The sequence below is a fragment of the Rhamphochromis longiceps genome, linkage group LG5, assembly GCF_057381845.1.
Source record: "Rhamphochromis longiceps isolate RC_006_pf linkage group LG5, R_longiceps_female_GT1.1, whole genome shotgun sequence".
Lineage (NCBI taxonomy): Eukaryota > Metazoa > Chordata > Actinopteri > Cichliformes > Cichlidae > Rhamphochromis > Rhamphochromis longiceps.
The window spans coordinates 39,694,834-39,721,526 of record NC_140561.1 but is presented as its reverse complement, the minus strand read 5'-3'; the positions used below and the strand labels follow the sequence as shown (position 1 = coordinate 39,721,526).

Genomic DNA, 26,693 nt, shown 5'->3' with positions numbered 1-26,693 from the left:
TGAACTGTACTTCAGTAATCTCACAGTATAACTATAAAGTTCACTTTAAATGTTGTGTACACTTTGTACATGATATCCACAACACCTTTACTGTTGCTCACCAAAACTGTACAGCAGGTCCAACTCCAGGCCTCAGGGCCGTGTCCTGCAGGTTTTAGATCTCACCCTGGGTCAACACACCTGAATCAGACGATTAGTTCATTAAAAGGCCTCTGGAGAACTTCAAGACATGTTGAAGAGGTAATTTAACCATTTAAATCAGCTGTGCTGGATCAAGGACACATCTAAAACCTGCCGGCCCTCGAGGCCTGGAGTTGGACACTCCTGCTGTACAGTGTTCACACACAAGCTTCATGTTTGCAGCTTTTGACTCAGTTTTGCAGCTACACTTTGTCAATGAGGTGCACAGATCTATTGTAAGCGCTTTCCTTCCTTCCTTTCCTCCTTCTCGGTGTCTCGTGTCCTCAGTGTGATGAAAACACGACCTTCAGTAACCACGCCCTCTACCTGGGGCTGCCCTGCTGTAAGGAGGACTTCAACAGCTGTCCCAACATCCCCTCCAGCCTCATTTTCCAGCGCAGCATGAAAGAGACCTTCTGGATTTCCACACAGCTCTCCTCCACCAAGCTCACCCAGAACGGTACGCAGCTGACCTGCAGCCGGCGTTTGAGCCGCTCGTGGATAATGTGCTTAAATATGCACGATTACACGTGAGAATTTCAGACTGTTTTTAATTCCACTGTCACCAAGTGTTTGCATATACGGGCTCGTATGATTGTTGGCGTTTCTTTCTGATATTGTAGTCGTAACCTGACATAAAGCAGCTTGAGGTGACAGCATTAAAGTGAGGAAAAACTGTCACTATCTGTTATGGTTCTGGCATACAGACACCTGCTTTCAGCCGTTGTGCTGCGCTAACAGTGGCTTCCTCATTTATGACAGTTTTTACTCCGTTGTACATATTAAACGGCTGTTTTGCTGCTCACAGGCTGAAGTCTGAATATGAGCCTTTTTCCGTTGTTTTCCTGGTGTTTGACATTCCTGTTGTCTTCCAGTGGACCTCTTGGCCCTGCTGAAGTGGAAGGCCCATCCCGACCGGGTCATGGACATCCTTGGACGGCTTCGGCATGTCAGCGGAGAAGAGATCGTCAAGGTGAGGTTTGAAGTCGAACAGGTGGGGAGATTGTTCTGTTTAATATGTGTAAACACTTGTATCGTGGATCATCATAATATTCTGTAGCTGTGCCAGATTTGCTGTGTAAGACATTTGCCATGTTGCTGGGCAGGACGTGTTTGTTGGTGATCTCTGAGGTGGTTTGAGGTGATTTTTTAAAGCATGTGTTAAAAGAGCTCTACAGGTGTTGTAATACTCCTGTGGTCCCATTAACATTAGCTTGTAGACAACCAGCAACTGGGAGGATACCATGAAAAGGTTTGATTCTTTAAAAATTGTCATGTGGTGTTCATAAATAACTAATAACGGAAAATTTCTTTCCGCCATTATGTAAGCCATTTTCCTCAGCAGGACTTTCAGCAGCTGTTTACTAAACTGAAGACATGTCATTGTGTGTGTGTGTGTGTGTGTGTGTGTGTGTGTGTGTGTGTGTGTGTGTGTGTGTGTGTGTGTGTGTGTGTGTGTGTGTGTGTGTGTCTCAGTTTCTTCAGGACATTCTGGACACCTTGTTCTCCATCTTGGATGACAACACAGACAAATATGGGCCGCTGGTTTTTCAGTCATTGGTGAGTGTGGCGTGGGCAGTGCACGAAGAAGGAGAAAATAAAGTAAACAAACAAAAGTAACAAATAATGAGTTTCATTAAATTTAATAATGAGGATTTAGAGACTTGCAGAAGAAACAATCTAATACAGATGAGGCTAACTGTCAGTTTCAGTCCCACTGATGTCATCCTCTGAGTTACTGGAAACAGGAGCTCTGACACACCCTAAACCCTGAAAGCTGAAAGATTTTTTATTCTGTCATTTTTTTTACTCTAATTTCAGTATGACTGTGCAACAGGAATAAGAGTTACAGTTAAATTTGGAAAATGTGGGTGGGTGATGAAAGAAGGTTACGCTGTAACAGGAAAATAAAATACTGTGGGGTCATGATCACATGATCACAAAGAAAGCACTAAACTATAAACAATAACCTGGTGCCTGCACATCTGTAAATACGAGCTGAACAACAACGTATGAAAAGCTCTGTCCAGTCAGAAGCTTCAGCAGGACAATGATCCCAAGCACAGCAGCAGACTGTCGATGACGATGAGAGAGATGAAGTCATTGCTGCATCGTGTGATAGACTTTCACACACTGCCTCTGCACTGTGGCTCAGTTTGTGTTTCATAAGTAATGACATGGTATAAAATGCTATGTGTTCAGGTTCCTCTGAGCTTCTATTTAACTGCTCCAAACATGAGGGCTAGTAGCACCATTTCCTTTTTAAATCTCTTTATAGCTAAACCCTTCGCTTTGAAAGAGGCCGTACTTTTTTCACTGCGACTGTAAATTATGATTCATTTTCTGTGCATTTAAGCGTCACTCAAGCATCACACTCACTGATCACAGTCTCTGTCTGTCTCACAGGTGTTCATTATAAACCTGCTCAGGGACAGTAAATACTACCACTTCAGGCCGGTGATGGACACTTACATCCAGAAGCACTTTGCTGGAGCGTTAGCTTACAAGTGAGTGTTGCTCTCTAACTAACAGCCTGATTGATTAAAGTGTGATTGTATATTCGTGTACACGTCGTTTGCCTTTATTGCAGTTTGACTTCTCCTGGATTTATTTCATCACGGTGGCTCAAGGGCATCAGAGATAAATACAGTATGGAAAACTGGCGTAGGATTGCATGCTTTTCATGCTCATTTAACTTTGACCTCATCCAGATATATTACATGAGAAGTTTTGCTTTTAGTAAGAGTCTGAAAATTAGTTTTGCACTGACTAAATATTTTATAGAGGATGAAACAAAGATCTCGATCTCGGGTCGACTGGCAGAAAATAAAAAAAGACACATATAGTTATTATAACTGCACAAATTTTAGTTTTTCAGGTCTTTGTGATGTATTTCCGTACATGTTTGGTCCTGCAGAGTGCTGCGACTATCACAACAAAAGGAAAATCTAAGCATTTATTTACAGAGCCATCCTGGGCTGAACGGGTCCTTTATTAAAGTAATGCTACGTTTGCACTCCTTCCAGTGCAGAGAATCAACCCTGTGTGGCTTTTTAAATGTGTTTCAGGGAGCTGATCCGCTGTCTGAAGTGGTACATGGATCGCTCTGCTGAGGTGGTGAGGCAGGACCACATACAGGAAGCCATGAGGGTAAGAGCTCAGTGCCACCTGGGTGGAGCACTGACCTGAACACTGAACTCCGAATAATCAAACACATGAAGGGCTGTTGGCATTTTTCATCTCTTCACTGAGTTTTATATAACAGTCTTCACCATAAAGGCTTTTTAAACAAAAAAACACCTTTTCAACTTTTTAATTCCTCCCACTGGACGTTCTTCTCAGGTAAAATATGACTGCATGCATTCAGAACTACATCAGTGACGTAGCAGAGCTGGGAATAGATGCACCATCCCACACAGATGTGCAGAACGTACCACATTTAGTAGACAAACGCTGCTCAGCACGTTAAAATATTTATCCGACTCAAGCATCCATCCCAAATGGGTCACACTGTCATGTAAAAAGTGGACGGCGTGAATTATTGAGGACAGCTTTGACACATGCTGCAGTCTCCAGATTTATCTTTTATAAACTGCGTCCAAGGAGTTTTAGCCTGTTTCTGTCTGCTTTATTCTTCCACTAACTTTCTTAACCATTGCTGTAAACAAGGAGCAGCCCAGATGCTGCAGATGTTTCTGTCCTGGTGCATCCTGGGATCTCTGTCCAGATACAAATAGGATCTTGTCTCCTGCAGATGTGATAAAGGCGTAAGCTCCAGATGAAAAGAACACTTTTAATTATCTGTAGCTGGTAGGTTTTGCAAAAAGAAAAGGAAAAAAAGAAAACAAAACTAGACTTAAAGCCAGCAAACATTTTGAGTAAGCAGTCTTCAGACTTCAGAATTTGATCTCACATCCTGATAACCACGCGTTTCACCAAACCAGCCTCAGTGGGGATTTCACAGTTTGTAACTCAGACATGCTTTTGACACACAGTCATTGGTTAATGTGGACACGCAGTCCTGTAAAAAACTTACTTACTGCCAGCTGCAAATGTGCATGTTTGACTATCATCATGTTCAACCCGTGCAATCCTCAGAGGGTTTGCAAAACACCAAAAAGCTCCGTCTCAGACTCGAAAGCCTCGGTTAGCATGTTAAATTTTAAAGTTCACGACAGCACAGTCAGAAGGTTTGCCAGGAGAAAATCTCTTCTCTGATTTGCATCTGAACAAACCACAAAGATTTGTGAACTAAAGTGTTCGTATTGCACTGCACCATGTTTGGGTAAAACCAACACAGGATATCAGCACAAACAGCTCAGACAGAGGTGGAGCTGTGCATCAATGAGTCTCGCAAACCCACAAGAACAAGAGCACGAGCTAAATGAGCGGCCGAAGTTCCCCCACAACCATGTGACAGAGTGATGAGTTTACAGACAGTTTTATGTCTTCTGTGCATTTGCACAGAATGGCACAATGTGGAAGTATAAAAACGAGATTAATACACTGAACTAAACTAAAAACTAAAACTGGTTGTGAAGCAATAAAAAAAAGGAAACTAGAAAAACAAGCTAACTGAAAATAATGTCGTTAAATAAAATTTACAGGAAGTCTTTTTAAGTCTTTGTCAGTTTGGTCATATTTGTCACTAAAAGCATCGTTGGCGTTCATGTTATTAAAACCTGGACAAGCTACATGATTGTGAGTCAAAGTTTGTGTTTTAGTCTCTGTTCTGAACTCTGAGGAAACCCTCCTGTTCATTTAAAATAAGTAATCTGATGCTCGAACTAAGAGAAACTAAAGCTTAAAGAGGGAATATTTCATTTAACTTAAATTACCCATCCTTTAAAAAAAGTGTACACGGCTCCCTCGCTACATCGCGGTTCACTTTTCGTAGCCTCGATGTTTCGCCGATTTTTTTAGTGCAATTTTCACGTTGTTTTTTGTTTTTGCAGCGCATTGCGTTCTGCGTCCTGATTGGCTGTAGACCATTTTCAATCAATCTCGTGCCGTGTCTCCTGTACTGCACAGAATGCGTTCAGCTTGTCAATTTACATAAATCTTTGCAAGACAACAAACACAACAGTGTCGACGTCAAAGGATTCTAAGGAGCATTAAGTGAAACAAAGTAGTCAGATAAGTCAAACTTCACCCAACTCATTCTTCTTGCTTCCTTTACGTCCGTACCATTGATCGATAAATGTTGAATTCTCTGGCAGCTGCTCTGTTCCCGTGTTCTGGACCTGAAAACAGGGTTTTATCTTTGGTTTCTTTAGCATAGCATCTTTATTTATAACGCACTTTACATCCAACAATGTTGACCAAAGTGCTACAAATATAAAACAGAGAGGAAACAGTTTAAATTACATATATATATATAATACTGGGCGTATTCTTCTACGAAGGTTTGAACTTTAAGAGTTTAAACGAGAGAAATGTGTGAAAATGTTCATGCCTGTCTGAGAAAAGTGTATAAAGTGTGTAGTGAGGCGGTTTCACAGCCTTAAAACATCTATGATAGTTGTAAAAAAACAAAACGTTCGCTACTTCGCAGATTTCACCTTTCGCAGGTTATCAACATCCGTGATAAACGAGGGAACACTGTACTCCTAAAACATTTGAGGTTTGTGTTTCTTCTAGAACAAAAAAAACCCCGAGTGAATATTTCATGCTTCTCTTTTCTTTGTTTGCACGTCCTCTCAGGCTTTGGAGTATCTGTTCAAGTTCATCATCCAGTCTCGGATCCTTTACTCTCGGGCCACGTGTGGCATGGAGGAGGAGCAGTTTCGCACCAGCGTCCAAGAACTCTTTCAGTCGATCCGCTTCGTCCTCAGCCTGGACAGCCGCAACTCCGAGACGCTCATCTTCACTCAGGTGAGGAAACCTGCTGCAACAAAAACATTTTTCTTCCTTGTTTATGAAGCAGACAAAAATCGTTTATTGTTGTGATTTTGATGTTGAAACTGTTGTGTCGTCATAGTTTACAGTAGACAGCTAACAGTAAAATGCACTTTAGTTTAGCTGCTTCCCATCTTCTTGTAGTTGCCTTAATCTGACTTTTATTTCACTTCTGTTCCTTTTTCCACTTGTACCTCGCATCTTTCCTTGTTTCCTTTCCTCATCTTCTCTTTCAATTTCCCCTAAATCTTTGCTCCTTCAATTGGGTCCCTATTATTCCTCCTGGGTCTCCTCCACACCCAAATACCACAGGGCCCCCAGCCTTGTCCGGGCCCAAATCAAGTCCCAGGTCCCGGCGCCGGGCTTCCCGCTCCCTTAGCACTAGCTCCTGCCCCGGGCCAACTGCAGTCCACTGTCCCAGGACAGGTTCCTGGCAGCGGACAGGCCAACTGCACTCAGGCCGTGAGCGCCAACGCTCTGCGGCCGACTCCGCTGTCAGTAAGTAAACGTCTGGAAGAAACCCACAGCACCCCTTTAACCCCGTGAAGCCCAGAGTCCCATTTCACCTCAGAGAGCTCTAACCACACACACACCTGTGGTCCTCCGCACACACGTCCCGGCTGATATAACACACAAGTACACGATGTCCTCTTGCACTCGCTGGTCACACACGTCCTCTGACTGAGAGCATGTTTGTTAATGACATCCATCCTGATAACTCTTCACTTCACTCGCTGTAGAGACAAAAATATTTCTTGGCTGTAAACGCGTCTCTGCTGTCCTTAGATCCAGGCTCACGTGGCCTTTACAGGTACTGCAGGATTTGGACTTTTTCAGCCTTGATTCACGCAATAAGAACAAACTCGTTGAAATAAATTAATCTCATGTACTTCTTCCTATTTTTCAATGAGGCCTCTAAACATTTTCCAAAATCCACAATTTTCACCAGAAGAACTCTTAAAGAAAACATTAAAAAGTGGAACTAAAACTGAAGTATTTGCCCAGGACCTCATAGGCTTAGATTATCTTTATTTTTAGAAGAGGTGAAATATTGTTAGTAAAAATACAAAGAGTGGAGAAGAAGTTTTCATCCAGAGTTCAGCAGCTTTCAGTTTTGTGCCGCTTTGAGTCCAGTTCACACCAGAATGAACCTGTTTGTCCAAAACGCCACGTCTGCTGCAGCTTCTTTGTGCTAAAATCCGTCTTTGTGTCCGTTCACTCTGTTTGAACCATGTTATTAATGATTGATACCCCTGACTTGCTAGTGTGTGTGCTTTGTCTTCCTTTTTTCAAACCTTTCACTTCCAGCTCTGGTTTGTTTTCTGCTGTGGAATAACTTCTGTGCCTCTTCGTACGAGCTGTTTTGTAAAAACTGTAATAGCTGAATCTGAAGAGATGTCTACCTGCTGACCTGTGTGGATTTATGACTCCTCGTGTGGGTTGGCACCTCTCTCCTGTGGACACTCCAGTCACTGAAACCAGGATTGTTCCTTATAACCGACTCCTTCTCTCTCTCTTTCACTCGAACCTTTTTTTTTTGACTAACTCCCCCTGCTGCCCTCCTCCCTAAATGAACCTCTCCCCTCTTGTCATTAACACCTCTTCTGTCCCTAATTTCATTCTCAGGCTGCACTTTTGAACTCGTTCCCAGCCATCTTTGATGAGCTGCTGCAGATGTTTACGGTGCAAGAGGTGGCCGAGTTTGTGCGCGGCACCCTGGGCAGCATGCCGTCCACGGTGCACATAGGACAGTCCATGGATGTGGTCAAGCTGCAGTCCATAGCTCGGACCGTGGACAGCCGGCTCTTCTCTTTCCCAGGTAAATGTTTGGATTCATTCATGCGTTAATGTAATGCGCTGTGATTTTTGCCACAGGACTATTAAAATCAAAATAAACGTTGTGAATGACTTTAAAAACAAACAAAAGCGAGTCAAACATGCAGCAACCCAAATACATCATCAACTAGAGGTCCATCAGTTCATTCTCTTAACAGCTGATAGTTTGGGGTCCCAGCCGTCACAGAGGGTCACAGGGCTAACACAGAGTGACAACAAACTCTCACATCCACCTGTGGCCAAATTAAAATCACCCGTCTACATAACCAACATGTTGTGAAACTGCTGTATGGTTCAGACACGTGTATTTGTCTCAGTGTAAAGTAACGTTACCTTTCCTCGTTTTCAATAAGGCTCATTTACATAGTGGAGATTCCTTACTGTCACCACAGCTCTGTGCGACGTGCTGCCACCATCTCTGAACAGGGAACGCTAATCTAAAGAGGTTATGTCCCCAGTTACAACCTGACATTTTCAATTTTGGGTTTTGCTCTAAATCGTGAACCCACACAAATGCAAAAGAGTCTATATGACTCAGAACTGAATGTGTTAATGTGAAGGTGAGACAAAATTAATGCCTGACTGTCACGGTCTGGCTGGGGCAGACCGTATGTGTTGCAGAGGAGGACTCAAACGCAGACCAAAACGTGGTGTGGATTAACAAAACAAGCCGTTTATTGAGGTTAGCAACGAGGGTACAAAATAATAGGGCATCGGTGAAAACTAAACAATAACCTAAACTGGGTGAACTAATAACAAAACATGAAAAACCTTAACCATAGTGAACTGACATGGGTACCTGGAGATGAGACATGGATGAGCAGACGACCTGACAATGGCATGCAGAAAACAAAGGGCTTAAATACATACATGAGGTGATCAGGGGAGGTGGAGACACATGGGGGAAACAGCTGACAGACATAAACCTAATGACAGGACCAGGAGAGGAAAGCTAAATACAATAAACAAAGAACACATGACATTGTCAGAATAAAACAGGAAATACTAAAACTAAAACATGACAACACAACTTAACAGACCTAATATGTGATGAATAAATACAAAACCCCAAAACATAGAAAACCCAGGAACAATAACTGCCTAAACTAAAGGCAGATAGGAAATAACACAAACTAAATCACATAACAAAATGAGACAAATACAAACATGAACTCAGAGCGCTGGGTCAGAGACCCAGCCTGTGACACTGACAGTTTCAGTACCACCAGCTGATGCTGAATAGTCTCAAACTGACACATCAAAATTCTTTCTGGTGAAACTTTGTTCGAACCCTCCTGGGGGAGGACCTCCGCACGGCACGTCTGCTAACGTTGCTAAACAACATTTCTGCTGTGTAATCGGCCACGAAGCCGCTCAAATGCAGATAATAAGTGACTTTGTTATGTCGGCGTTGTCTCTGGTGTTTGTGTGTAGTTAACCCGTCATTGCCTCCCTGTTTTTTTTCTCCCCACTGACATTAAATGTTTCTAAAATCTGTTTCATGGCACTAACTTGACAGTAACCTTTAACTTGTAGCTACAAAAGCTTGAAGAGCTGCACAGTTTTCAGATGGATTTGTTTCAGGACATGAACCAGACCAGAGGAGCAGGAGGCCGACTCCCTCTGAGCAGCATCGCTGAGCTGCCGTTCCAGTGAACAGCAGCGATGTTGTTGGGTTACGATCCACAGACACCCTAACCGCCATAATGTAACGTGTGTGTGGTCCTTCTCAAATAAACCTGAACTGAAGTAAACTTGTGTGTCTGTTTTGTGTTCCCTCAGAGTCTCGGAGGATCCTACTTCCTGTGGTCCTCCATCACATCCACCTGCACTTGAGGCAACAGAAAGAGCTTCTCATCTGCTCTGGAATACTCAGCTCTATATTCTCTATCATCAAGACCAGCTCGCTGGTAACACGCACACACACACACATGCACACACACGCTCGAAACACCGCTGCATTTAAATCTGAGTGTCATTGTGGGGTTTGAAAGGGCACTCACCCCAGAAGCTAGAAGAAAGAAGTCATTCCCAGCTGATGCCAGTCCTGGTTTTGTAGAAGGTGAACCAGATGGGTCCTTTGCTTTCCCATGAGCCTCTGCTCCACCAAATGTCCGTGCCTTTGCAAGAAAAGTAAATCCATGGTTACAGCTGCATATTCAACAAATCAATAAGCACCTTCTTTGTGTTTTCATAATCACTTTTCATTGACCTGAATAAGAAACATCGTGAGGCTAAGGAAGGATTTGAAGGAGAAATCATACAGAGACAAACATGATGTTCAGACTGTGGCTGCAGTTGTGTGATGGTGGTCTTTGTTGATGTGGCGCTGCTGTGGTTAGAACATGAACAGGAAGCCCACCGTAAATACTTCAGACTTGCTGTTTCATGTGAACTGAACAAACAGAACTTCAATACTTAGAGTTTTATTGTCATTGTGCAGTTTCTTGCACAGCGAAATTGGGTAGCTGGAGCACAAAGGTGCAAAAGTAAAGAAGAGAAAACACTATGCAACGAGGGAAGAAAAAGCAATATATATGTGAGTGAACTACATACATGCTGTATGCAGAGAAACGTTGAAACAGAAACATTGTGGGGCTGTATACAAGGGCAGTTATATAATATAATACATAAATAAATAAGGGTGGAGGGGCTATGATCATTTAGGGTGGAGATGATAATTCCACTGAGACCTAAATATTACACATGCGCCAAAGAAATGTTGCACAGAACATGGAAAGACTGAGATATTGCACATAGTTGATCAACAGCAGCGTCAGGGTGGATGTGTTGGAGACGTCTGTGCACACTCTTAGTTTGCATTAAGAGTTCTGACAGCTCACAGGAAGAAGCTGATCTTTAGTCTGTTTGTTTTGCACCTGATGGATCTGAACCTTTTTCCAGAGGGCAGGATGTTGAAGGGTGGTGGTTAGGGTGGAGGTGGTGCTTTATAACTGCTCTGGCTCTGGGGAGATATCTTGAGCTGTTGCAGGGGTGCGTGGGGGTGCAGTCACCAAAGATGATGCTTAAGAAAATATTGAATGTAGTTCATCTTTCAGAAGTTTTATCAGGTAAAGTTGCTCACGCTGCCGTGTCCCTGTGCTGCGACGATGATTTACTTTAACTCCTAATTATCATCTGTGGCTGAAGTATAATTAATAAAAGATCATCAGAAAGAAAATGCAGAACAAATGCAGTAATGGAGACGTAACCAAGTAAGTTGGAATAAAACCAGCACTTCATTTATTAAATGTTTACATGATAAAAAGTTTCACAGGAGGACAAAAACTGCCAACTCTAACAGGAACTTTGTTATCAAAGTAGTGAAACGTTCAAAGTTCCCCTGCAGGCCAAACAAACCGCTGTCAGGTTAAAACATATTAACGGCTCCTGAAACGAGTGATGTTCAGTGATGACGCTCTTCTCTTCTGAGGCGTTGCTTTTGGTGCTGAAGTCTCTGAAGTATTTGGACACTTTCATCTGATCTGAACTGAAACTGAAATTCGTGAGCACCAGTGAGAAACCAGTGTTTATTTCCATTACGTACTGTGAATGTTTAGTGTTGCAGTGAGCCTTCAGTCAGGTTTGTCCTCTCAGGAGCAGGAATGTGTGAGACACAGCTGCAGCAAAGCTCCTAAAACCTTCAAAATTCATTATTGGACACTAACCTATATAAAAGTACACGAAACGCACAGAGAGCAGCTGTCCTTATTTCTCTGCTCTGATTTCCTTTTCTTTATGTCTCCTTTCCTTCGTCTCTTCTTCCAGGACACGTCGGTGCAGGAGGAGGTGGAGATGATGGTGGAGTCCCTGTTGGACGTCCTCCTGCAAACCCTGCTGTCAATCATGAGCAAGAGCCAATCGCAGGAGGCGGTAAGGGGTCAACGCTGTCCGCAGTGCACCGCTGAGATCGCTGTTAGTAACTAACAATACGACTACTACTACGTCACCTCCCGGCCCCTCATCCACCCTGCATCCGTCTGACTGTCTGTCTGCTGTAGGGCAGGGCAATATTATATTCATGTTATAGCTTTGTTGTCCCTTTATACTGTCGTACAGTTACATGATGGCAACAAAATAAAAGACGGGAGATCTGAGAGAAGCAAAAAGTGTTAAAATAAAAATGAAAACTGTTGGTTTTGTCAATATTGCCCTCTCCTACTCCACCATCATCATCACTGACCCATCCTGCTGTTACGTCTCTTTGTGCATGCGTTAAAGAACTTCCATCTTTATTTGTATTACTGTGCAGAACGATATCTTAGTTAAATCACAGATGTGTGAATCTGAGTCGTCTGGGTTCATTTGTATTTTGTAAATTTGATGCATTTTTGTTGACTGTTCACCTTCATTTACATTCATTTCATCTTTGGCTCAGTCTCAGTCTGCTCATCTGCTGCCCTCCTGTTTAACCAGGAAGCAAGAATAAATAAAGCAATGAATAAAAATAAGAACAAAAGAGTCCAAAGAAGTGTTTACAAACTGTTTTTGTTAATATTCTATTTATGTCATTATAAACGATAAATTGATAGTTAAAGTTTAGTAGATAGGTATTTAAAACTTTTATAGAAATTATAATTCATCATGTTAAAAACGTTCTTGCAACTTTATCGTTTATGTCATGCTTTGGTGTAATGCAGTTCATTTTATGCCTTATTGGTGTCGACGCCACACAGAAAGATTTTGTGAGTTTTTATTTTGGATCAGCTGCTTCGTTCTCCTTCGTCGTTCCTCCTCTCAGATGGAGGCGCCGGGTTTCCTGCAGGGTCTCACTTCACACTCATCATATTTTAATACAGACTACAATCTTTCTTTAGGTGGTGACAAAAACTAGATTCAAACACGAATCCATCCTCTGAACTTCAGCATTTTAATGCAGTAGATCAACACAGAGGTTTGATGAAGTTTGCGTGAGTGAGAATTATTTAGCGCCCTTTAGAAAAAAGTGGAGTGAACTCGTATTTCCTCGTGTCTTGCGTGTGGCGCTGCAGATTTATCTTTACATGAAGGCTGGAAAAAGTTACTGACACATAAAGTGGTTCCAGCAGAGAGGCTGATAAAGAGGGGTCAGTTTGGGAAAGAGCCCGACTCATCCTGGTGCATCACCTCACTGTTGACTCCTTTGTGTTTCCATGCACTTACATGACTGTGCCCTGCTTCCTGTTGGCAGGGAGAGTACGTGTCCTGCCTCCTGTCGCTTCTCCGTCAGATGACAGATATCCACTTCCAGCACCTGATGGAAAACTTTCAGAGCAAAGATGAGCTGAAGGTACGGAAGTCCTGACTCACTGTGAAACATGACAACAGGGAGAGGTTTCATCTTTAATCCACGCTCTCGTCTCTTTCCCTCTGCTCAGGAGTTTCTGCTGAAGATCATGTGTGTGTTTAGAAATCTGATGAAGCTCAGCATTTTCCCCCGAGACTGGAACCTCATGAGACTCCTCACCAGCAAGTAAGACACCAACTTACCCGACAGGCTGGAAATACACGAGTGTTGACTGAGTCCGATCGCTGCTGGATCATTGGAGTAAATATCAAAGCAATGCATGTGTGTGTTTGTGCAGCATCATCCTGACCACAGTGCAGTACCTCTCTCCTGCTCTGCACAAGAACTTCACAGAAGCCGACTTTGACTTTAAGGTAACTCCTACTTTATCATTTACCTTTAACTCTCAGTTTAGTCTTTATTTCTTAGTTAAATTCTTAATTTATTGTTTACATCTGTTAGACCCTTTTTTATTTAACTGCAAATTTTTTACTGTAAATTTTATAAATCTTGTCAGTTTCTGTAGTTTAGTTTAATGCTCGGGCACAACATGTCGTACTGTGTATGATTATGTGTGTGACAAATAAAATTTTAATTTTGAGTTTGAACTTAACGTCACCCTGTCAGGTGCGCACAAACCACAGTGACTGATAACAGTGGAAACGACCACGTGTAACAAAACCCAACCAAGCGTCTGACAAAGCTGCCGTCCTCCCCTCTCTGAGTCTCCTCACTACTAACACTAATGTTGTTTTTCTAAATCATGAATATTATTCAGATTATTTCTTTTATATCGTCACCATTTTGTGGTTTCATGAAACAAAGCTGAAACACTGTTAGACTGAACTGAAGCCGCTGATTTACTGAAACAGACGTGAGGCTGAAGTTTTGTAAAATGTCAACTTCATAACTTCATTATGTGAAAACTGACGAGTGCAAAGAGTGAGAGTGAGGGCTGCATCACTGTGCAAGCTGCGACCAAAGGGCCGTTTGCAAAGAAAGAAAACGTGGCGTTAGCAGTGTGTGTGTGTGTGTGTGTGTGTGTGTGTGTGTGTGTGTGTGTGTGTGTGTGTGTGTGTGTGTGCGCAGGTGTGGAATTCCTACTTCAGCCTGGCGGTGCTCTACATCAACCAGCCCAGTTTACAGTTGGAAAATTTGAGTCCTGCTAAGAGGAAGAAGGTCTTAGACAAGTAAGGACACACACACACACACACACACACACACACACACACACACACACACACACACACACACACACACACACACACACACACAAAGAGAAGAAAAACACAGATAAGAAAAAAATAAAACAGTAACAGCTGCTCCATCAGACAGGATGTAATGACAAATCTGACCTTTGACTGAAGGGTAAAAGATATTTTCTTGTTTTTTTTATGTTCTTTTGCTTTTGTAAGAAAACAAAATTCTTTCAGTTCATTCATTCAGTTTTTGTGTTTATGTCAGTGAACCAAAATAAATATAAATACCCAGTTTTCCTTTTTTAAATTCACTGTAATAACTGTAAACTTGACACTTCCTGCTATGTTCCCATTAATTAAAGATTGACAGATTAAAGGAAAAAACAGTAGTGCCTGCTGTGTTGGTTTGGGTCCACATCGCCGTGTTTCACATTGATGAGTATGTGAGGGTTAGATCACTGTCATCAGTGGGTGGCTGCATGGACAGACACTACGCTGCAAAGGTAAGCGCTGCACATGCAGGCTTGAAGGAGACTAAGTTGGTCATTTGCTGGGTTTTTGTGGACGATCGAAGTGAAACATCAGATGAAGCTGAGCTGTGGCAGCAGACGCTTGTTTGTTATCATGACCAAACCAGCGAGGACCTCTAATTTCAATTCAGTTCAATTTTATTTATATAGCACACAATCACAACAACAGCTGCCCCACGGTGCTGTTTGTTTCACTGATGTCATTGTCATTAAAATGCACCACACCGTGGATGTTCTTCTATTAGGTCCACAGTGTGGCTTACAGTCAGGTGTTCTAGGCGACTTTAAAGGGAAGGTGATTATAAATCGTTCTTTTCATCACTTTTATCTTATGGTGAAACCTTTCCTGATGTTAGCAGTCCAGGATGGTAATACCATAATCCACAGTGCCTGAAGTCTGACAACAATCTGAACGATGTGCTACGATGAGATTTTCCTCTGTTGGAGATTTTGCACTGTCCTCCAAACATCTTTTCTATTCTGTACGTGGCAACACACACATTCATACAGATGTTGGATGTTAACTGCTGGGAAAATGCTGAGAGCCAGTTTTCTTCTTTGAAGCATCCAAACATGCCAACTTACTTTATCATTCCTGCAGAAAAACATTTAATCCAAGAAGAGCTTATTTCCCTTCTCCATTAGCTCTTTCCACAAAATATTTCCAGGAACCGCAGCGTCTCCTCGGGCTCTGGAAGTTCCTCCACTTTTCATTTTCACTTTCCAAGAGTTGTCAGAATTAGAGCAAAACTAGGCTGATGCATATTAAGAAATGAGGGAGTCGAGATTAAAATTTTACTCTGTTTCTTTTTAAATGTGTATTTTTGCTGTTAAATTGTTTCAGTGTGGTCAGAAAGTGAACAGCTTGAGTCATCGGAAAACTAATTTAAACGATAAAATTAGATTTACCACTTCAAACAAATATAACAGCTGTTACTGAGTCAGAGTCAGTAATACAGAGACTGTTTGATCCAATAAGTAAAGTGACTGAAGATCTGATCTGTTTGCAGATACGGTGACATGAGAGTGATGATGACCTACGAGCTTTTCAGCATGTGGCAGAATCTGGGTACGATCCTCTCGTCGGGTTTAAACTGTTGTGTCCGACTTAAGTTTGACTGATTAAATGGTTTTGGATCCATGTTTGAAACGTGTTTCAGGTGAGAATAAGATCCACTTCATTCCCGGGATGATTGGTCCGTTCCTGGGAGTGACGCTGGTCCCGCAGGTGGAGGTGCGAAACATCATGATCCCGATTTTCCACGACATGATGGACTGGGAGCAGCGCAAGAACGGGAACTTCAAACAGGTACAGGAGCACACGCTCAGCTGTGCAGAGGCTGTTCAGGTCGTTCATAGAAAACCAGAGGAAGTCAGCGTTTGTGTACGTGTGTGCAGGTGGAGGCTGAGCTGATTGACAAGCTGGACAGTTTGGTGTCGGAGGGGAAAGGAGACGAGAACTACAGGGAGCTCTTCGGTTTGCTGTGAGGAACGCAGATTTTGACTTCCCCGTGTTTCTGTTTTTAACCTGGAGCGAATCCCTCTGCCCTGCTGCTCTTTTCTCTCTTTGATAACAGAAATTAACTCTCAGTTTTCTGCTCTAACACTCTCTTTGTGTGTTTGCTTTGTCTGCTGCGGGACTAGAACCCAGCTGTTTGGGCCTTACCCCAGGTATGACACTCCCTGCACATGGGCAGATATACGCTGCTAACATTGACTGTTCTTATCTGCTAACCTGACATTGTTGTGAGTCTGTCGGCCCTTCAGTGAAGCCTTTGTTAACTCCCTGATGGAGAAGTCATGGCTCACAACACAGGACAAAAACGTTACACTAAAACACGAAACATCAGATTTGGCTTCATTTATTGCTCTTGTTGAACTTTTTGACGTCTTTTTAAAGTAGAACATTGTCGACACACTTTCACATGTGCTTACACACAGTATGTCCAGAGGCACGTGGTGGGTTTGTCCCCACAGTTTAAACTGTTTCCAGTGTGTAATTTGTTGCATGCTTCTTGCAGCCTGCTGGAGAAGATCGAGCAGGAGACGTGGAGAGAGACGGGCATCTCCTTCGTTACCTCCGTCACACGACTGATGGAGCGGCTGCTCGACTACCGGTACAGTAAAGCCTTTGTATTCATAGGACATAAATGATTCTGTGGTACTTTATGCTCCATAAGTCATAGAAAGTTTGGTTTTGTTGTTGTGCTTTTGAAATGTCTTTAAACTGAGCAAAGAAACTTTAAACACTGTGAGACCCAGGTCATATACGGGGCCATCATATAAAAGTCTTTGTCTGTAGAATACCAGCACTTAGTCACGTTCCCTGCAGTAACCCTCCTTTACCTGCAGTATCTATATTTATATCCGTCTTCAAAAACAGTCTTCTTGTTGTTTGCAAACTTGTTGGGCATCTTGTGACGTCTATCATAGGAAAAAGTGTCTTGGAGCTTGGGCTAAATGAGAACACCCACCCAAGTTAATAAAAGCGGAGGTTCATAAGTAAGTGTGGAAGGTTTAAGTTTGAAGTTTTATAAACTTGGTTTCATTTTTTCAGGGACTGTATGAAGGGAGATGAAACTGAAAACAAGAAGATTGGCTGCACAGTTAACCTCCTGGTAAGACTTTAAATCAGCGACATCACTAAAATACTGAGTTCAGAAAGTGTTCACATTTATTGTCTGTGAAGCTTCTCAGTCATCCAGGTCATCGTAGTCTAAGGAGCTTGGAAAGAAAAGCGTCTGGACTTCTTCGAGTTGCTTGAAGACGTTTCATTCGAGAAGCTTCTTCAGTTCTAAGAGCAACTTGTCGAGACCTAGATTTAAGGCCTATGGGAGTGACCCCCCAAGAGGGTCATGGACCCCCTATTGATCCTCTACACGAGGATCACTCCTCTTTCAAACCATCTGTCCTCTCTGTCCAGAATGTGAACATTGGCATCCTCGAGAGAGTGACCTTTGACCTTTATGTGCAGATGGACAGCTCTCCTATTTGTGCCAGGATCAGACCTCTGCATTGGAAACAGTCACTTCATAAACATGGCGGCCATTGACCCTCTTGGAGACGCCCCCATGGGCTGAAATCTGGGACTCTGCACCAGCTGTTCTTAGAACTGAAGAAGCTTCTTGAATGAAGGTGAAACGTCTTCAAGAAAACTTAAACAAGTCCAGACACTTTTCTTTCCAAGCTGCTTCACATTTATTAAACCGTCCAGTTCTAAATAAACAGCCTTCAAGAATAATTCTCATGTTTTCCACATTCAGTTGGTCTACACTTGATCCTTTACAAACAAACAAACTAACATATAGGTTTGGTACAGTATGCCATAAATAGGTCCATGAAAATGATGAAGATGATTCAGACCTTGGCCTTGAGTTAAGTTCTGCCCTTCTTTAAGAAATTTCCACACCTATCGAGTGGGTATTTGCAGCGTTTGGCATCCCAGGTTTAAATCGGTGCATAAACACAGGAAGTGCATTAATTGTCTGTTTTGTTTCTTCTCAGAACTTCTACAAGTCAGAGATCAACAAGGAGGAGATGTACATCCGCTACATCCACAAACTGTGTGACATGCATCTGCAGGCGGAGAACTACACAGGTACAGCAGAATCAGTCACTCGTGGACACGAGCAGAACGTGTGACAAACACCAGGCTGACGCTCTCTGGGCTGTTTGTCTGCAGAGGCCGCGTTCACCCTGCTGTTATACTGGGAGCTGCTGCACTGGGACGAGCGTCCTCTGAAGGAGTTCCTGCATTATCCTTCTCAGACCGAGTGGCACCGCAAGGAGGGACTCTGCAGGAAAGTCATCCACTACTTCAACAAGGGGAAGGTGAGGGCGTGACACGGTCAGCGTGGGCTTTAGAGGTCACGAGCTGCTTCATTAATGGAGAAGCTCGCGGCTCTCCAACGGGAGATTGAGAGACCAGTGTCGGACTGTTAGAACAGCTTTGAAATTCATATGAGTTGTTTGCAGTAAAGTAAAAAGCACCATCACTTCATGCGGATCCCCTCTCGGCGTCAGCTGCGGTCTCGAGGCTGGAGCTGAACAACAACACCCTGATAACGACTGTGTTTAGTCTGTTCTTCCCATTCTATGCAAGGCCACCTGGGTTGGCTGGAAGACTGTTTGCTTAGCCTGGCAGGGCGAAGGACACTGTCTCAGCTGAACTCTGGACACACACACAGACATATACACACATGCAGATATACACTCATCCCCCCTCCAAACGCCTTCGACGCTTATTCCCCGCCGATGCTGACGCTGGATCAAGGAGACCAGCGCACGCAGGCCCGGCTGTGCTGTCTACACTGGCTGTCTCTCACCCTTTACCCGCCCCTGTTGTTCGTCGTGTGTTTCTTTGGTGTATTAAGAGTTTTTTCATGTGCTATGTGCACATTTTTTTTTCTCCTTATCTTTCCTCATGTGGTGCATTTTCCATTGTTATACCTCTCTGACCTGTCTTCCCCATGTGATGTTTGTGTAATGTATGTATGGTCGCAGGGTAAGATGGCGCCGCCATTGCGTGCAATAGGTCAGCAGCCTTATGAAATTTCCCCTTGTGGGACTAATAAAGGTATGTTCTCTTATCTAACACCGGGGTGCCAGTCTTGGTTTTACAAGGTGCCAGCAGCAACTACTTTCATATTAGACACTTGCTGCGTCTTCTCTGTTAAGCACGGGGTCAGTATGTAAAGTGTTATCTGGTAACCAATCAGCTCGCTGCAGTTAAAGGCAGTTTGTTAGTTGTTGTGGTTTTGCTTCAAACATCAGCGCCTCCATGGTTTTGTGTGTTTGTGTGTCCTCAGTGTTGGGAGTACGGCATTCCTCTGTGCAGGGAGCTGGCCTTCCAGTACGAATCCCTGTATGACTACCAAAGTCTCAGCTGGATACGGGTGAGCCCCAACAACACTCACATCAAGAATCTTTTAGATCTTTAATATGATAAGGACATATTAATTATTAGATCTCACAATCTTCCCCCCGCGACCTTTACCTGCAGAAAATGGAGGCGGCCTATTACGACAACATCATGGAGCAGCAGCGCCTGGAGCCCGAGTTCTTCAGGGTCGGCTTCTACGGCAGGAAGTTCCCTTTCTTCCTCAGAGTGAGTGATGTCACTGTGCAGCATTTACACATGCACGTTAACTCTATTTGAAGTTGAGTAATTTTCCATCAGAAAAGAAAATGAAAGCTCTAATGGTTTCACTTCTCACAGAAGAAGACGTACGCCTTCCAGGAAAAAAGCTTTTTAAAACCTTATTTTGGGGCAAAGTGAACAAACTCTCTGAGGATATTTCGATGGCTGCAGGGTGGATGGACTTGTTTCTAGAAGGACTTTGGTCAAGCTAATAATTGAGCTGCCACATCTGAATTCAGTGACCCAGTAAACAGCTGTTATGAAGCGAGAAGTAAACATGTTCACGGCTGCTGTAGAGCATTTTGGGATCCAGCCTCAAGTGGTCATTACAGGAACTGCAGGTTTTGTTACTTAAGAGGTGGCTTCAAGATTTCTGCTTTAAAAAATGAACATCTTAATCTTTTCTGTTCGTTTTTGATTCGTTCCCTCTAGAACAAAGAGTTTGTCTGCCGTGGTCATGACTACGAAAGGTTAGAAGCCTTCCAGCAAAGGATGCTGGGAGAATTCCCGCAAGCCATTGCAATGCAGCACCCCAATCAACCAGACGAGGCCATCCTGCAGTGTGATGCACAGTGTATCCTTCAGCAGCAGAGCTGATGTTCATCCAAAGACCGCTCGATTTAAATATTAATCCACGCCTGACGTCCATGGAAGCGTTTTGTTTGCTGTGTTATCGGCTCTCAGTTATATCTTTGACCTCCCTCCTCTCAGACCTCCAGATCTACGCAGTAACGCCGGTGCCAGACAGCGTGACCGTCCTTCAGATGGACCGAGTACCGGACCGCATTAAGAGCTTCTATCGAGTGAACAACGTTCGCCGCTTCCGTTACGACCGGCCCTTCCACAAAGGCCCCAAAGATCGAGACAATGAGTTCAAAGTGAGACAGGAAGTGCTTTTTCCTCTTATTCTTTTATTAGATACTCAGTGAATCAGCTCAACACACTTACTTACTGCAACCCAGCTGAACCTGCCTTTGTTTATATTCTTATGAATGACACGATTTACAGCATTTATATCCAGTGACTCATTACAAAAACCTTTTTTGCCTTGTTTATCCAAGATTTACATTTCTTTAAGTTCCTTCCTGTGAAATTTATCTGACATCTTCCTCGTCTGTCTTTGCTTTCTGTCATTTCCATCCCTGACAGTAGAGACATCGTTTCTCCTTCAACCTTCCTCGTGATTCAGCAGCTTACAGCATCAAACACTCTGCGACTCCCTCACATCGTTGTGGAGGGTTTTAATCCACCTCTTTTTTACAGCGTTGCTTCAGTTCATTAAGATCTGCCTGGTTTTTTCTGAAGCTCTCTGAAAATTCAGCCAGCATGGCTCATTTTGACTGAAGTTTAGATGATTAATAAACCGGATTCTCAACATTAATTAGATATTTCAGGAGATTTCGATGGCTGCTGATGTTACATCAAACCTCCTGAAGTCTGGACTGTTTGTCTCCCTGCTTGTCGTGTTTTTCAGAGTCTGTGGATAGAAAGGACGACTCTGATCCTCACCCACCCTCTGCCCGGGATTTCCCGCTGGTTTGAGGTGGAGAAGAGAGAGCTGGTGAGCACATGAAAGAGATCTGTAAAGATAAACAGGATCCATAAACTCACAACAATCTGTTATGATATATTCTACGAAGTAATCTGAGCGTCTCTCACTTTGGCTCCTCGTCGCTCTGCGTCTCTCTCTCTCAGGTGGAGGTGAGCCCGTTAGAAAACGCCATCTCTGTGGTGGAGAATAAGAACCAGGAGCTGCGCACTTTGATCAGCCAGTACCAACACAAGCAGCTGCACGGCAACATCAACCTGCTCAGCATGACGCTGAACGGGGTCATCGACGCTGCTGTTAACGGAGGCATCGCCAGATACCAAGAGGTCAGACAGACAGGGAATTTCATGTCATCGGCCTGCGTGAGGCTGAGTCACAGCAGTAAAATCTTACAGCGCATCACAGTGGGCAGTTTTATAGGCAGGTGAAGGAGGGGCCACAATATGATTAAACCACTGTTATTTTATCCACACATAGCATCACAAACGGTCCAGAATGCACTAACCTCAGTGATATGTTAGAGTTTCCTTTTATAAACAAAAGTACAGAACATGTATTTTATTACAAAGCACAGCAGTTTGTTATCCGTGCGCATAATCTCTGAATCTGTGCGAACAAATTATGTATAAAATGGACTAAAAATGTTCATTTCTATAAGGTTTGGTGTTTTGGGATGATGTAATGCCACAGTACTGCTCCATAAATTTGACTTTGCTTTTTTCCTTCGTTTGCAGGCTTTCTTTGATAAGGAGTACATCACGAGCCACCCTGAAGACACTGAGAAGATCACACAGCTTAAAGACCTGATGCAGGAGCAGGTGAGGTGTCGTTTGCTGACGTTCCTGCAGAGCTTTAATAACACAGCTCTGCCTTTTTGTCCTGAGATGCCAAATAGACCAAGTTGGCTCCATATACTCAAATTAAAGCTCTATATGTGCTTCAGTGGAAACACATATAGAGCTGTAAGTGTGTTCAGATAGAACCATGTGGAGAATTTGACCTTTAGCGTGAGACAAATGTCACGATTGAAGAAAAACCTCAGAATCCTGTAATAGTTGAATCTATAGTTTTTGTTTTCATATATCTGCATGCAGACGTTATCATTCATGCTTTCACTGAACTGAAGGAAAGAAAATGACCATTAACAACAAGTCTTTGTTTTTTATAGTGTATCTGTTAACAAAATAACAATGTTTAAGTTTAATCAGGATATTTCATGGATACAAAACAAGAAAGAAATGAGTGATTAGCCCCGTGGCCATTAATAGTCACCGGGCTGTCAGGCTGTGATGTGCCGCTCTTTTTGAAAACAAACATTCACATGTTAATATTTTTGGCAACCCTACTTTTAACTATATTTGATATAAAGACTAAAAATGTATTTTATATTACAAAATGTCCCAAAAGCTACAGGTTTGGTGAATCTTTGATTATATCAAGTTTCATCAATGCTGCAAAAATTGGGAAGAAGTTTAGCAAAATGCTCCATAATTCCTGGGGGGCTAATACTTTCAGCCCCAGCTGCTGATAGGAGGAGATGCCCCCCCTAACCTCGCCCCCTCTCCCATGTCAGATTATTTCGATCCAGTAGAAAAACATTTGTTGACATGAAGCAGGCAAAAGTAAAGCAGGTGAAACACGTGCATTAAGTTTTCCAAAGGAAGGATTTGTCTGTAGACCAACGTGAGCAACAACCTCGTCTTCATTCTTGCTCATACTAACAGGGTTCTTCATCTCATCCGCTGATGTTTTTAAAAACTGGTTTTCACACAGGTTCACATCCTGGGAGTCGGTCTGGCTGTGCACGAGAAGCTGGTGCACCCAGAAATGCGTCCCCTGCACAAGAAGCTGATAGATCAGTTCCAGATGATGAGGAGCAGCCTCTGCCATGTGAGCACACAAAATAATATAATATTACAACCTCAGGAGGTACAAATACGTACGCGGAGCTGTTGTTAGATGTAGCTCATGAACCAAAATGAACGAGTGTAGAAGAAGATTCATTACGGTGTAAACATGCTGGAAGGATGGATGGATTAGTTTCTTCTTCAAAGAGCATGTTAGTGTGCACCAAGCTTAGAGACTACGTCACTGCAAAGAATCTCGTTGAACATTTCACCTCTGTTCATAATTTTACCTTTACCGTTCCAACCAGTGATTCTTCTGTCTGTGTGGACACCCGAGGGCAGTGTGAATATTCAGAGCAGTGCTTCTATGTGTCTCTGCAGGGTCTGCCTGGTTTAGACAAGTCCGGTTCAGGGCCCAACACACCCAGAGGAATCCTGGCCACTCACGGCCCCATGAGCCCCGAGAGCTTCAAACTGATGCACCGACACAGGTCAGCAACACGCAGAGACTTTTTTAACCCTCACGTCATCCTTTAAAGTGCCCGTTAGACTCTCCTGCTTTAATCTTATTCAGCTACACCCTGATACACTCCTCAGTCTGCACCACCATGTCATCAAAACCTCATTCAGGGTCTCTAAACATGTTGAAAAGGTTTCAAAAAATCCTCAAAGTCAGTTTCCTCTAAGTCTGCATAGAGGGTCGGGTCAAAGGGGCACGGATCAAGAGAGACAAAGCAGTTAATTACTTTTATCTTATTCTTAATTGAAACTGTTAAATGTGGTGAACACGGCAGAAACCATCCTTCACAGTCAGCACACGTCTTCTCACTGGCTTCACCTCCATCTGTGATTCACCTGCTGTGTCTCATTAATGATCTTTGAGAAGTTCCTCGCAGCATCTCTGCTGTCCTCTGCTCACATCGCACTTTCTGAAAGTCTGCCATTTTCTCTTTCTCTCCTTCATCCTTCACCGACACCACCCTGCATCGTGCTTCCTGCATCGTGCTTCCTGCATCGTGCTTCCTGCATCGTGCTTCCTGCATGCTCATGGCTGACCATCGCTCTCATTCTCACCGCATCACCTCATGCATGCCGGCTGTTTGGTTTTCGCTTCTTCTTTTTTGGTTTGCTCGGCCCTTCCCCTTCCTGCCTTCCTTCCTTTCTTCCTGCCTTCCTTCCTTTCTTTTCTTCTACCTGGAATTTCCCTCTTCTCCCCCCGCCCTCTTTCTCTTTACCCTCCCTGTTTCCTCTCCTCTTTTTTCCTCCTTTCGTTCCCTCCTCCCAGTCCCGTAGCTGTTCTGACTCCTGTGCGCAACTCCTCCTCCTCTCTCTCCTCTCATAACTCCAGTGAGATGGGAAACGTTGGCAATCTGCTGATCCTGGCTGACGGCATGGTAGTGGAACACCCCGAGGACTTCTACCGCATGCAGGTCAGTGAAAAACACGATTCGCAGAGAGGAAACGCACTTGTTGCAAGAAACAAGAAACACTCCATATATCACACATGAATATAAAACTCTGTAATATTATAATGTCCAGCTTTTTCTGCACAGCTGAGCATCACTGCTCAAATACCTCACATTATTCTAATCTATATGTACAATACTGCGTTCGAATTTCTTGGAACTGCAGGCGAGCCTGTCCTCCTCCAGTCTTAGCTCCACCCACTCTGCGCCTTCTCAGATGATAAACTCCGCCCCCTCAACCATCAGAGGTTAGCGGCCCATGGAAGATTTTTAAAGCTATATTTAGCTTTCTGATATTTTGTATTTCACACATCTCTCACTTCTGTAATCTGTCCGTCTGCAGTCGGCTCTCCGTCTCTGCCTGACAAATACAGACACAACAGAGAGATGCTGATGCTGCTGCCGCCGCACAGAGAGAGGCCGAGCAGCGCGATGTACACCAACATCACAGACAATGGACAGGTAAAGCAGTGGAGGGGGGATCCTGAACGACAGCAGTGACAGTTGTCTGACGAATTTGATTTATTAGAAGTTGCATGTACGTCACATGCAGAGGGTAAAGTGGGATTTGACAGGAGAGGAAACTGGAAGCTCTTGTTTTGTGCACAAAGATTAGTTTTCTTTGTGCTGCACTGTGATCAGCTGACCTGTGATGCTGCAGGTGCTTTTCATGGATTCAACCTACCTTCAGATATTCTTCTAAATATTTTCGAATGCAATCATGTTCAGTTCTTTACTGAGCTGAAGACGGATTAAAGTCTGATTCAGGTGATCGCTGTGGTCCTCTCTAACGAGCTCATGGTCTCCTCCTCAGCCACCAAACTTCCAGCGAGCTTTGTTCCACCAGGTGATCGGTCCATGCAAACCCTGCAGCGACCCAAACCTCTCTGTGGCTGAGAAAGGTCGGCAAACTCACTCACACACACAATACAGAATATTTCTGTAAAACTCATCTATTTTTTTTCTCCACTCCACCCGTCTTCACTCTCTGCCCTCCAGTCCTGACCACTCCCAGCAGTTGGAGTTTGGACAGCGGTACCAGAGAAGCCCTCCCTTTCCTTTCCTCCCACGTTGGCAGTGTCATGGCACCACCTGTTCCACCACGCAACCTGCCTCAAGGTATGAAACTACTGTGTGTGTGTGTGTGTGCGTTTGTGTGTGTGTGTGTGTGTATTGTGCACTGATTTCCCACCAAGCATAAATCAAACTTTGCCAGATGCTGAAGCGTTAAATCTTTTTATGTCATTCTTTTACATCTAAAACCGTCTGAAACATGAAAGGACTTCCTCTTTAGTGGATTTGAACCTTCGTACTGTGAAACAATAATCCTAAAAACAGCTGCACGAGTGTGTCAGTGAGATGCAACCCAGGGAGAACCACACATGCAGGATGATCATGACCACCAAGAGAATGTACCGTTTGTCCCCCTCACACACAGCTCACAGCTACAGACAAACACTTCAGTGTTAGACTTACAGAATTAACGTCTAATGTAGACAATGTTTACTAGATATTTACTGAACTCCACTTTTTAACCAAGTTTGGACATGAAGCCATGCAACTGAACGCCTTTAGCCCAGAAAGTGTCATCCGTGGACGCCTGCTGGGTTTTTGTTGTGCGAGAGCGAAGCGTTGATTCTTGTGCATCGTTGCGTGTGTCGGTTTTTGTGTGTGGGGAATCCCCACAGGTTCCCCTGCAGTGTGTTTGTGCGGGGGACTCTGTAACGTTTTCCTGGCTGTGGAACTGAATCTGTTTTTTAAGCACCGGGTCAGAAGACATGA

General features: G+C 43.5%; 1 protein-coding gene across 6 annotated transcripts in view; it reads left to right on the top strand.

The window, feature by feature from the left end:
* The window catches only part of LOC146670640 (dedicator of cytokinesis protein 3-like), a 250,680-nt gene that overhangs the window by 213,301 nt on the left and 10,686 nt on the right, over positions 1–26,693 (top strand). Inside the window, exons 18-53 of one of the 6 annotated variants that reach the window (XM_085407632.1) lie at positions 469–640; positions 1,056–1,153; positions 1,657–1,740; positions 2,587–2,687; positions 3,249–3,330; positions 5,884–6,054; positions 6,391–6,576; positions 7,705–7,897; positions 9,697–9,824; positions 11,683–11,829; positions 13,085–13,183; positions 13,272–13,366; positions 13,479–13,554; positions 14,270–14,370; positions 15,920–15,978; positions 16,070–16,218; positions 16,308–16,393; positions 16,554–16,580; positions 16,931–17,026; positions 17,467–17,527; positions 18,414–18,507; positions 18,592–18,740; positions 19,718–19,804; positions 19,912–20,016; positions 20,482–20,623; positions 20,761–20,927; positions 21,524–21,610; positions 21,745–21,924; positions 22,333–22,416; positions 23,372–23,488; positions 23,806–23,936; positions 24,731–24,875; positions 25,078–25,159; positions 25,255–25,373; positions 25,726–25,813; positions 25,911–26,030. In XM_085407632.1, the coding sequence (XP_085263758.1) occupies positions 469–640; positions 1,056–1,153; positions 1,657–1,740; positions 2,587–2,687; positions 3,249–3,330; positions 5,884–6,054; positions 6,391–6,576; positions 7,705–7,897; positions 9,697–9,824; positions 11,683–11,829; positions 13,085–13,183; positions 13,272–13,366; positions 13,479–13,554; positions 14,270–14,370; positions 15,920–15,978; positions 16,070–16,218; positions 16,308–16,393; positions 16,554–16,580; positions 16,931–17,026; positions 17,467–17,527; positions 18,414–18,507; positions 18,592–18,740; positions 19,718–19,804; positions 19,912–20,016; positions 20,482–20,623; positions 20,761–20,927; positions 21,524–21,610; positions 21,745–21,924; positions 22,333–22,416; positions 23,372–23,488; positions 23,806–23,936; positions 24,731–24,875; positions 25,078–25,159; positions 25,255–25,373; positions 25,726–25,813; positions 25,911–26,030 (4,108 nt within the window). The remainder of the gene's footprint in view (positions 1–468; positions 641–1,055; positions 1,154–1,656; positions 1,741–2,586; positions 2,688–3,248; positions 3,331–5,883; positions 6,055–6,390; positions 6,577–7,704; positions 7,898–9,696; positions 9,825–11,682; positions 11,830–13,084; positions 13,184–13,271; positions 13,367–13,478; positions 13,555–14,269; positions 14,371–15,919; positions 15,979–16,069; positions 16,219–16,307; positions 16,394–16,553; positions 16,581–16,930; positions 17,027–17,466; positions 17,528–18,413; positions 18,508–18,591; positions 18,741–19,717; positions 19,805–19,911; positions 20,017–20,481; positions 20,624–20,760; positions 20,928–21,523; positions 21,611–21,744; positions 21,925–22,332; positions 22,417–23,371; positions 23,489–23,805; positions 23,937–24,730; positions 24,876–25,077; positions 25,160–25,254; positions 25,374–25,725; positions 25,814–25,910; positions 26,031–26,693) is intronic. The other 5 variants (XM_085407635.1, XM_085407634.1, XM_085407637.1 and 2 more) reach the window with 5 other exon arrangements.